The sequence below is a fragment of the Helianthus annuus genome, chromosome 4 (genome assembly GCF_002127325.2).
Source record: "Helianthus annuus cultivar XRQ/B chromosome 4, HanXRQr2.0-SUNRISE, whole genome shotgun sequence".
Lineage (NCBI taxonomy): Eukaryota > Viridiplantae > Streptophyta > Magnoliopsida > Asterales > Asteraceae > Helianthus > Helianthus annuus.
In genome coordinates, this window is record NC_035436.2 from 192,434,641 (window position 1) to 192,446,311 (window position 11,671).

At 36.2% G+C, this 11,671-nt stretch overlaps 2 protein-coding genes across 3 annotated transcripts; one reads left to right on the forward strand and one right to left on the reverse strand.

Annotated features, from left to right (window-relative positions):
* Positions 1-221: 221 nt before the first annotated feature.
* On the forward strand, positions 222-3,841 carry LOC110937666 (tRNA-specific adenosine deaminase TAD1). Of its 2 annotated transcripts, none has more exons than XM_022180113.2 (11): positions 222-422; positions 506-626; positions 1,265-1,419; positions 1,526-1,666; positions 1,769-1,882; positions 2,461-2,627; positions 2,746-2,822; positions 2,900-3,019; positions 3,139-3,223; positions 3,320-3,445; positions 3,671-3,841. In XM_022180113.2, the coding sequence occupies exons 1-10, from the start codon at positions 278-280 to the stop codon at positions 3,431-3,433; spliced, it is 1,239 nt and encodes a 412-aa protein (XP_022035805.1). In that variant the 5' UTR covers positions 222-277; the 3' UTR covers positions 3,434-3,445; positions 3,671-3,841. The 2 variants fall into 2 exon arrangements, with proteins under 2 accessions (XP_022035805.1, XP_022035806.1); XM_022180114.2 differs by having other exon boundaries at positions 1,526-1,660.
* Positions 3,842-5,120: 1,279 nt separating this feature from the next.
* LOC110937667 (bifunctional protein FolD 4, chloroplastic) lies at positions 5,121-8,015 on the reverse strand. The gene is made up of 5 exons (XM_022180115.2): positions 7,678-8,015; positions 6,620-6,948; positions 6,294-6,530; positions 6,046-6,213; positions 5,121-5,483 (listed from the first exon to the last, which is right to left on the reverse strand). Exons 1-5 carry the CDS (start codon positions 7,886-7,888, stop codon positions 5,313-5,315), a joined length of 1,116 nt encoding a protein of 371 aa, XP_022035807.2. The 5' UTR covers positions 7,889-8,015; the 3' UTR covers positions 5,121-5,312.
* Between the last annotated feature and the right edge of the window lie 3,656 nt (positions 8,016-11,671).

Genomic DNA, 11,671 nt, shown 5'->3' on the forward strand with positions numbered 1-11,671 from the left:
GTCAAAGTGGAAATGTCTATTTCCGTGAGACTCAAACCTTCACCACTTTACTAAGATAAACACCAGATAGCACTAGGCCAATAGACGATCGAGAGATTCTTTCTAAGGATGTGAATGAAGGAAAATGTAAAAAGTTTGTCATTCAAGACAAAACATGTTAACTAAAACATAGTAAAGGGACTATATCTATAACTTCCTTCATATAAATACGATTCTTCTTCACTTTATCAACAATTATCCACTCCATCGCCCTTCATTTCAATTCCCTCCATCTCCAATGACTTCACCGGAGAAGAAACAATGGGGAGACAAGGTTTCACACACGGTCTTCTCGGCCTACAACCGTCTCCCCAAGAAAGGAAAACCCCAAGGCCGTGAAGTCACCGTTCTCGCCGCATTTCTCACTTCTTCCCCTTCTCAAGGTTCCCCTCCCTCAATTATCCATCTTATTTCATTTCCATTTTATTATCAATTACAACTTGAAGCTGAATTGGTGAATTTGCAGAATTGAAAGTGGTTGCACTGGGAACAGGAACTAAGTGTATTGGGCGTTCGCGTTTAAGTGTTGCTGGTGATGTTTTGAATGATTCTCATGCTGAGATTGTAGCCAGAAGAGCTTTGCTAAGGTTCTTTTTTTTTTTTTTTTTTTTGAGACTCTGTTTTCTGAATTTATAGCATTTTTATCTGATATTAAGGTTAATGCATTGTCACCCTTTAATGTATGATGACAGAATTGGTGAAATCTGGTTGCTTTTTATGAAGATAGAACTATGTTTTTGAAGCCCCTTTTAAGAGCAGAGTTATACTTTGACATTCATAGCCAAACAGACAAATATTGACTTTAAAGTTATTTAATTTTGGAAAAATGGTTTGCGAAAGCTTAATTTTTACAACATTTACTGCAAAGTGATAAATGTAGCCTAAATTTGATAATAGTTTTCATGCTAGAGCAGGCTTCTAGGACTGGGAGACGGGAGAAGTAGCGTTGACCACATAAGTCAAACACACATCTTTTTTGTGAGTTTGTGTAATGATATGAGTATTATAACCTTTAGACAGAAGAGTGAGTGATTTAGTCGTCGACGGATTGTTGTAGCCTGTATGCATGTATATGATTTCATATATTGTTAATAGTCTGCGACTTCATACTGACTTTTTGACCTATCAAAATTCGCTAACATCAAGTCATATTTTGAGACCAGGATGTTGTTTTTACTACTACTACTTTGATTTTAAAACAAAAAAAAAAATCAATCTTTTCCAGATACTTCTATTCAGAGATCCAAAAGAGTAGCATGCAGCTTCCCGGTGCAGCTGCCGCAGACTCCCTATTCTATAAGGAGGCAGGAGGTTTTGGCGGTGGTAAATACAAGATGAGACCGGGCTGGCAGTTGCATTTATACATATCACAGTTGCCTTGTAACTTTTCCAGGCTATCTTTTCTTTATTTTGTAACTGAGTTTATTATTTATAACCTCTTGGAATAATTCGTTAAATCGTTTTTCGTATATTCTACTTGTTGTAGGTGGAGACGCCTCCCTGAATTCACAGCTTTTCCCTTGCTTGAACAGCTCTGTAAAAGAAGGTTGTTCTATATCCTCGACAGGCAAACTGAATGATCTTATGGAGGAAATCTTGGAGTCAGCTATGAAGAACAATGGTAACCGTAACTGTAACTTGTGATTTTATCGGATCAGTTAACATATCAAGATTTTATTGTTCAGCTATTCTTCATCACCTGCGTGTACTAAGCAGATTTCGATTTCAGGTGATTGTTCTCATGTCATCGGCACTGTCCAAAGGAAACCTGGTCGCGGTGATGCAACTTTGTCAGTTAGCTGTTCTGATAAAATTGCGCGTTGGAACGTTGTTGGCGTCCAAGGTTCGTTATAAAATCTTTAACGTACCTGACTGTCCTTTTTTTGGCACCAAAATGAACATTTGACCAGTCAACGTTACCAAAATGAATAACGAACGCGTCTGTGGTAGACACGTGTAGATTTTGTGTGAGATTGTGCCATGGGTTTCCGCGCCTACTTTTTTTCTTTTCCACCACGATGTTTAAACGAGCATGACTTTTTTCATACGATAGTATTTTTTTTTTTTTTTATAAAAAATACACCAAATTAAAGGTAATAAAATTCTCTTTAATTTGGTGTAAACTTTTTTCAAAAATATTAACGTATGAAAAAGTTATGATCGTTTAAAAGTCATGGTGGAAAAGTAAAAAAAAAAAATAACTAAAGATGATGACACGTGTAAAGTTTCTATTGGCTGAAGAGTATGAGTCTTTGCCAGACGCAAAAATCAGGGATTGCGTCTACCCCAGACGCAATCCATGTTCAATTTGGTAAAGTTGACTAGTCAATGTCCATTTTGGTGATTTTCCCTTTTTCCTAAAATATATTCTTCTTCTATAGACAGGTCATTTGTAACTAAAAGCTCATTTATGTGTTGCAGGGGCATTACTTTCTCACTTTCTACAGCCGGTTTACATTTCGTCAATAACTGTGGGGCAATCTCGTAACTGTTCTGATAAGGAAGTAGAAGAGCAGTTGACAAGGGCTTTGACCGACAGAGTACTACCGTTATCGAAGAAACTAACAAGTCCTTTTAAAGTGAATAAGGTTGTAAGGTGCTTAGATAATCCTTTTAGTTTAGTTTCTACATTAATTAATCATTTACAAATTACAAGTACGATTTCTCATTTCCCGCTAAATATTAATGTTTGTTTATGATTGGCAGCCGTTATTTTCCGTAGCTTCGATACCTCTTGAGGTGTTTCGCCATGCTGAAACTGCTGCATCCACTTTAACATGCGGGTAAGATGGTTTAATTAAGAGTTTAAATGTGATTAAGTTAAAACTATATGGTTATCTTATTATGAAAGTGAATTTAGATTTTCAATAAGTTGGAATAAATCTGGCCTGCATGAAGTCATTCTCGGAACCACCGGTCGAAAACAGGGGACATCGGCAAAAGGGGCCACTTTCCCCTCTTCGGAGTCAACTTTATGCAAGTAAGCTAACTGAACTTATATTCAAATTTGTTATAAGTAGTTAAATACTCATGCTTTTCGTTATTCCTTTTAGCAATTTGCGGTTATTTGTCTAACCTTATTTATTTTTTATGAATTAGGAAGAGGATGTTGGAGTCATTCTTGTCACTTAGTCGATCGTTAACCAGTTTTCCATCAAATGAAACCTCGTACAAGAGACTAAAAGTAATTGTTTTGATGGCTCACTTAGGATATACAAATATACATTAGTTTACCGTTTTAGCTGATTTTGGTTGTTTGATACATTCAATTGTTGTACAGGAGAAGGCTGAAGAATACAATTCGGCCTTGAAAGTATTTAAAGAAAGCCCACAGTTTAGCAATTGGCTTGTGAAGCCATTACAGTTTGAGCCTCAAGTTCTTATGGGACAATGAGTTGAACTTCAGGTATACTATTTTTTTTTTCCCAAAAAATCTATAGCTAAAACAGGAACATGTTAAATGGGTCAAATGGGTTAAACGCTACTCGAAGACTTCAATTTTAACAACTTGGTGACAATTTTGAAAGTCAAATCACATTAGGGTGAAAAGTAATGCAGGTTATTAACGACGTTTCTATTATCAGAAATTATAAGCATGTATAATTTGAACATGAAATTTCACATTTTGTAGATTGCTGTTGGAATGACTTGTTTTCCAGGCCTCAAGTCTTGCATCTTCTTTGCCATTTGTGATCCTGCCTTAATTCTTTTTGAGATCTTATGTTTCGTGTAATTCAAAGTTGTAATATCTACTTTGCCAAAAGAATACCTTGCAATTTAAATTAGTCTTTGTTTCCGGCCTTACATTCTTCAAAACTAGCTAGTGCTAAAAACTTTTTCTCACATTTCCGCTTAGACCATCAGCGATGGTTGTTTTTTAGAAGCTACATACAGCAGGTAGATGCTTGCCACAGATACCACATTACGCAGGTCCATTCTAGCTCATTTTTAAATGTTGTGTTTGTTTGGACGAATGCCCACAAGCCACAAACAAAAATGTGCAGGTGGCTTCAATTTGTAAACTTAAAAAAAATTGTAAGCTTGTATAAATCTTAAAAAGAAATTGTAAAATCTTAAAGCGTAATAAACTTTTAGTAATCTGTAGACTTTGAATATATTAATACGATATTAAAAACTAAAACGTTTATCATAATAAACAATTTAGATTAAAAAATATATGTAAAAGGCAGTGATGATATGATAAATGTGATAAACGTAAGAATGTTTTTAGGATAAACGAAAGAAGGTTTCGAAAGAAGGTTTTGGATGTTGCGACAAGTTTTTGATCTCTTCAGTCTTCACCAGAGATGCTGCAGTCAAAGTCTCACAGATAAATTTGAGACAGGTTCGACGAAGCGCGGAGAGAATTTGAGTGATGAAGAAATCATTGTCATCTAGTATTCTACTTTATCTGCGTTTTAACAGTTGGGACCTAGACCAAATGACAAGTTGAAGAGAACAAACCATGTTTTTGTGCACCATGTCATAGTCACAACGGAACAACAAAAGCGGGTAGTTTATGAGTTACGATGGGTAAACCAAAATCTTCTTCATTAGGCTTTGGACTGTTCATAAAGCTCGCGGCTCGTAGCTCACTCGAAAGAAGCTCGAGAAAAACTAGCTAAAAAAACTCAATTTGAGATGACGTGAACCAAGTTGGCTCATCTTGTAACCGAGTCCGGCTCGAGCTATTCTCGGCTCGTCCCATGGCTCGGCTCGTTAGCTCGTTCTTAGGCTCGTTTAACTCCGACGTAAAGCTCAAGCCGAGTTTAGCCGCCTGAATTAATTTCGAGCTTGAGCTCGACCCCACTATGGCTCGACTCGGCGCGACTCGTTTACAGCCCTAATTAGGCTGTTGAAACTTGAAAATTGAAAGGAGCTAAGCGTAGTATAACAAAATCCTCCTATCTAGTATGCATCACAATACATTCATCATTAATCCATTGTTTATAGGTACAAAAAACATATAGCCATATCAACTCAAAAACAATTACAATAAATTTATAAAAATATAAACTTGGTAGACGTAACTAGTAAAATTTAACTTGGACAAATGCAAAGTTAAACTCTCTTTTCGAACCTTAAACTAAAAAAGAAAGATTTGATTGATCATTTATCACAAATACAAAACTTCATTACAATTATTACGATATTGTGCATTCTGCAACGTCAAACACTACATATGGAATATCTATCAAATCTTTTAGGTTAAAAAAAAAAACAGAGACAACATCACTCTCTCATTGGACTGGCACCAGTACAAAAAAGAAAGATCACCTGAGGTTATGAATTCTTTTGGCAGACAAAAGAGTGTTGGAGAGAAGCATAGCTATTGTCATTGGCCCAACTCCACCAGGAACCGGAGTGATCGCCGAAGCCACCTTGCTTGCCTCCTCATAGCATATATCCCCCACCAACCGATATCCTCTCGCACATTCTGGATCCTGTTCACACAATAAACAAAGTTATAGCTGCCCTCATAAGCCAAATATTTAGAATCAGTTTTTATAAATTTACACTTTTTTTGGATTGAAATCATCTGAGCGTTTGTTCTATTCATGAAATTTAGATTGGAGTAAAATGTCATTTTCGTCTCTGAGTTTTTGTTAACTTAAAGGGCAATTCGGTCTTTTTCATGGGTATTCGATCTTTTTACATAAAGTGAAAAAGTCCGAATCACCCTTTAAGTTAACAAAAAAAGACAGAAATACCGCCGACTTAATGAAGAAAAATGGATGGAGTTAACAAGCCAGATGCGATGCAAGATTTCAATGCGGAAAAACAAAACTTTGGATGAAACTCACAAAACTGGCCAAACGTCAGGGACAAATATGGCATTTTACTTTTTAGATTGAAAACTTTTCCAATGGAAACACACAACTGTTATAGTGTTATGCTAACCATATGCATTTCTTTTCAGTGTTAACCCTTTTTAGAACAATAAGTTACTCGGATGCCTGAACAAATGAAATGAGAAAACACTATTAGTTGATACTAACTACTAACCTCAACAGGATTGATACCAACGTCAATTAAAACTGCACCGGGTTTCACCCAGCTACCCCTGACCATATTCGGCTGCCCGACTGCTGATATGATGATATCAGCCTGTCTAGTGATCTCCTCGGGATTCTTCGTTCTTGAGTGCACAATACTCACAGTAGCATCTTCTCTCTACAACAATAACGATATATAATGTTACATTTATTTATTAATGGGCCAATACAGGTTTTGAATAACACGTATGGACTTACTTGAAGTAAGAGGGCAGCAGGCATCCCGACAATGTTGCTTCTGCCAATCACAACGGCCCTTTTCCCTTTGATGGGGATGTCATATCTATGCAACAGCTCTATGCATCCTTTAGGTGTGCATGGAACAAACAACGGTTCTCTTCCCCGCATGGCTAAACGACCGATATTCAAAGGGTGGAATCCATCAACGTCTTTCTCTATGCAAACAGCGTTTAAAACGTTCTGCTCATTCATATGCTGATCCAACAAGTACATTACAACTTATCAATATAACACAATTTTACAAGGAAACAAACTATAAGTTGATCATAAACTCAGAATCTTACAGAAGGCAAAGGTAGTTGAACAAGTATTCCATGAACAGACGGGTCATCGTTGAACTTTGAGATGTGGTTGAGAACTTCTTCTTCGGTGGAATCCTCAGCCAACCGCACTTCATAGGAATTAATACCCACAGAGTCGCAGGCTTTCTTTTTGTTACGTACATAAGTGGCGGAATCTTTCCTATCCCCAACAAGAATAACTGCCAATCCAGGGACAATCCCAATCTCTTCCTTCATTCTCGATATTTCAACGGCGATCTCCTCCCTAATGTCTTTTGCCACACGCTTTCCATCAATAACCGTTGCAAGGGTCTCGTTATTTACCTGTATAGCTGCAAGATAAATAATTATGTCGAGTGAAGAGACATGCCTCAAACTAACAACAAGAAAAACACATTCTGAAAATCTATAACTCAAAACGGTATCTCAATTATTTATCTTGCAGGTTCTTTGTTCTTAACTCACAGCCATATGCATCTTGGTGACATTTTGAACATATACTCAACATTAGGTGACAGTGACAGGAACTGAAAATATGATTAAATTGAAACATTCGGTCTTAATTCAGCCATCTGAGAGCTAGGGTTTAGGGTTTAGGGTTTATAAAAGCATGCAAGCAAGATCACGAAACTCATTACAACAAAACTGAACTTCATGCATCTGAAACAGCTAAAATAAACTATGCAGTAAAACAGAGAGAATTAAAACCGACTATGCGCGTGCATTTAAACTAACTTTCAAATATTATAAATACATTATAAACTTCAAAAGTACTAATATTAAAAAATTTCTGCTGTTAATCCTGTACCATCAGCATCGAATTATCGATGCCGTTAGTTTACCTCTATACCATCCGCATGTCTACTTTTGACAAACGGTAAGGAATTATTGTTTAGGATAGCTATGTCAAATAAACACAAATACATGCAGTTCAAATAAAAACTAAAATTCAAGCCCAAAATTTCATAAAATAAAAACTTAAAACCTAAAATCACACAACTCATTTCAACTTCAAATTTAAACCTCAGATTCAGAAATTAACAATAAATAATAAAAATTACCACTCGCAGGTGAAGATGAACAGTGAGTGACGATAGTTCTGGATGTAGGGCTTGAGGTGCCAAAGTGAAGAGAAGTTGAGCGGCGAAAATTGGAAATAGTGTTTGGAAACTTGTGAAGTTTGGTGTTATTGAAAAGAAGAAGCCGTGCTGTTGAAGAAGAAGAAGAAGAAGATGTGAAAATCATAGTTGCGGCCGTATCGATTAAAGCCATTGTATGTAATTTACAGATTGATTGCAGCCTCAAACCTATAATTGCTCTGAAATTGGAGTTAGGGTTTAGGGTTTTGTAATAGTGGCGTAAATGTTCATAAAGAAAGTTCTGTTCCAAAAGGCGCAACCGCATTAGAGTACTTGTACGGTACATAACTACATATACAAACATTCCAATTTCGATACTTTTGATTTTCTGTCATCAGAGGCTATGCACCTACTTAGTCGAGTTCAAAGGGTCATGCATAGTAATGATCCCGAGATCGAGATCTATGAACGTAGTTTTTAAAAGACTTAGTTTTGCTATTAAAAAATGACAACGGCGTAACTTATTGCTCGTTTACCAGTTATCTCGATGTAAATTCAAAACACAACTCTAAAATTTAGATTATGTTAAGTGGAATGGTTATCCCTTTGTTTGTTTCTCAATTTTCTTTTACACTATTAGTAAATTGGATTTTGATTAGGTAAAATTCATTCGATTGTGAGTCTTGAGGGAGCTATGGATCTTCTTTTACAACACAACTAAAAGAATCTAGGGTATGTTTGGCAAAAGTAGCTGGTGGCTGAAAGCTGTAAGCTGGTAGCTGTAGCTGGTAGCTAGTAGCTGTAGCTTTTTAGATATATTTGATGTTTGGTATAGTAGCTGGAGCTTTTAATAAAATGTATAAAATGACCAAAATAGACATAACTAAAAATTTAGAAAGTTGATGCATTAAAAAGTTCCTTATTTTTAGAGGTTAAATTAGTCAATTTTTCCCTAAAAGCTTATAGCTTCTTCTAAACTCTACTACTAGTAGCTTTCAACCAAAAGCTTCAATCTACTAACCTAAAAGCTTAAAGCTCCTTCAACCAAACAAGACTTTTAATTGAGTAGGAGTTTTTTCTTAAAAGCTTAAAGCTAGAAGCTCCTAAAAGCTCCTAAAAGCTCCATGCCAAACATACCCCTACTGACTAGTGTCATTCCTCACATTTGACAATATATATATTATATCCAGAACAATACATAAATAATTTTAGTATCAATTAAAATTAAAATTATATAGTAAAAGTCATAGGTTGAGTAATAAAATATATCAAAAGTCATAGGCTGAATAATTAAAATTCAATTTAATAAATTATAAGAGTTGTGTTAAATGTTGTATCCTTTTAAAGTTGTCAAATCATTAATATTCTATATTTTCATACTGAAAGAAAAAAAGATGTTATTAATTTGATGTTTTCAGATAAGTAAGTCTAACCAACCCATGTAAATGATAATGGAAGTTAGGTAAACATAAATAAGCGATGTCATTTAATCGGCTTGGGTAGTCAAGGTTTTTAAAAAATTGTCACTTTGTTTGGTTACCAATTTTTTTTGATGGAGGTGAAATTTTATAAATAGTAAAATGGCAACTTCTAGCAAGAAACAAGAGCCATGATTCACACCAAAATCAGAGCCGGCCGGAGAGTAAGGTAAGACCATGTGTAGTGGTAGAAGCTTATAATGCCCCCATCATGGAGCATTATACGACACGTGGCGTCCTAGTCAGCAAGGGGGCATTATAGCAAAAGTGGTGTAGTGGGGCATTATGCCATAACCCCCATTCAATCATTTTACAATCATTTCCCAATTATTTTTTTTAATTTAAAACATAAAAAAAACTTCATTAATTTAAAAATAAAATTACATTACTTGAAAAAAAATAAAAAAAAAACTGAAAAAAAAAACCGAAAATAAAAAAAAAACAGAAAAAAAGCTGAAAAAAATAAAAAAAAAAACATAAAAAAATAACATGATCTAGAGTCCATATTTTTCTTTAATTTTTTGGCGACGCATTTGCGCAAGGATCAACGCATCGCCTTGTAGGTGGTCGATAGGTTTGGACAAAAACTCGATGTCCTTTTCCATTTGCCTCGCCTCTTGCATCTCGTTAAATTTTTTTGTTTCGGCCACTCGTTCCTTCATAATCTCATAACGTTGGTGGCCGAGGTCGCGAATGTCTTGGAGACGACGGTTCATCTCCTCGAAATCATCCTTTAACTCGAGATCGGAAGACGACTCGACCGTTTTTTTCCCGGTTCCCTTTCTTCTACCGGTGGGTCGGACCAACTCTTCTTGAATGCCCTCGTCCACCGCCTCATTTAAATCAACATTGCGGGCATCCGATGTCGGAGTTGACGGGTCAACGGAGGATGATGTTTTTGACCTTTTAGCCCGACGTCTACTACTAGACGTCATTGGATTAACTACCGCCCACTTTGGACTTTTTCGAAGTAGCTCCCAACACTTGTAGTACGTGAAAGGGCCTTTTGTCCTCTCGAACTCCTCCAAACTCTTCGTTAAAACCCCCACGTCACCTTCACCGCTCGGCCGATTATCGTAGTTACGTTGGAAGACTTCTTGGAACCCATGACACTTGTTGTTGATGTCGGTCCATTTGCTAGAAATGGAGTCTTTGTCACGATGTTCGCCTTGACCCCACGTGCTAAAGAAGAGTGCACGAACCCTATCCCAAAAAACCGGGCCCGTTTGAAAGTTTGCTACAAAAAAAAATAAGTTGTTTGTTAAAAAATAAATTAACAAAATAAGTAAAATAATATTTATATAAAATAGTTACCGGTCTCTTCGTCCTCCGAAATGTCGACATACGCCCGAGTCAACGCGTATTCCTCTTCCTTCGTCCATTTGATTATATTTTTGTACGCCGCGGTGCGTCCTTATCCTTCTTCTTATGCGACCTTTTGCCGCGTTTCGATGTTTCTTGCACCGGTTCGGGTTGCGTCTCCGGTACGACTTCCACATCGGGTTCGGCTTCGGGTTGTGACGGTTGAGACCCGCCGGCTTGACCATAGCCGAAAGTGGGAGGAACAAACGGAGGGGCGCCACTCAAGTAAGCCGCGTAATTAAAAAGCTCGGGTCCATGTCTTGAAGGTTGTATGGGGTTTGCGGTTGGGTTGTGTTCGGGTTTGCGGGTCTAGCGGGGACACCAAAAGGAGGGCGGAATGGATGCATGATTGTATAAAAATTAGAAGAAAGTGGGTTTTTTTTTATAAAAGTTGGAAGAAAGTGGGAGAGATAGTGAGTTTTTGTATAAAAAATGGTGTGAATGTGGGGTAAATATATATAGTGGGGATTATTTTAAATTAAAAAAAAAATAAAAGAAAGTTACCGTTTGAAAACGGTCGAATATGGTGGCCCCCACATTTTTAAGCGTTATAATTTAAACGCCGGAGGGGATTTTTTTCGAAAATAACACCGTAAAACGCCCCCTGTAATGGGGGGTTGGGCGTTTTCGGGCAATTTTTTTTAAAAAAAACGCCCCATTACGCTTGGTCTAACTAAAGCATTTCCTTTAGGCCACCACTCCTTAAAGGCCTCCCTTCTGAATAAAAAATATATTATTATTTTTTTTGTTATTGGTTTATATACTTATTAGAGAATTGGTTTATATAGTTATTAGAGAATGAATAAGCAACAGAGAAGTTTTTGGAATGATTTTTTACTTTTGAGATTCCAACTTCATATTCTCCTCTAGTTTTCTTTTGTTTTCTCTTTTCACATGTTTATATTTATACATTGGAGAAATTAAGAATACCTTGATTTATTTACATGTTTATATTCTCCTCTAATATATACATTGGAGCCTAATTTTCTGTTTCTAGAAATGGTTGTATTAGCTTTTATAAGTTTTATTTCATGATTTATTTACTAAGTTTTTTTATTTTTCAGTAAGTATATATATTATTATATTCCTAAAACATCATAATCTAGTTTCCGTTTACAAAAACATCACTCTAATAT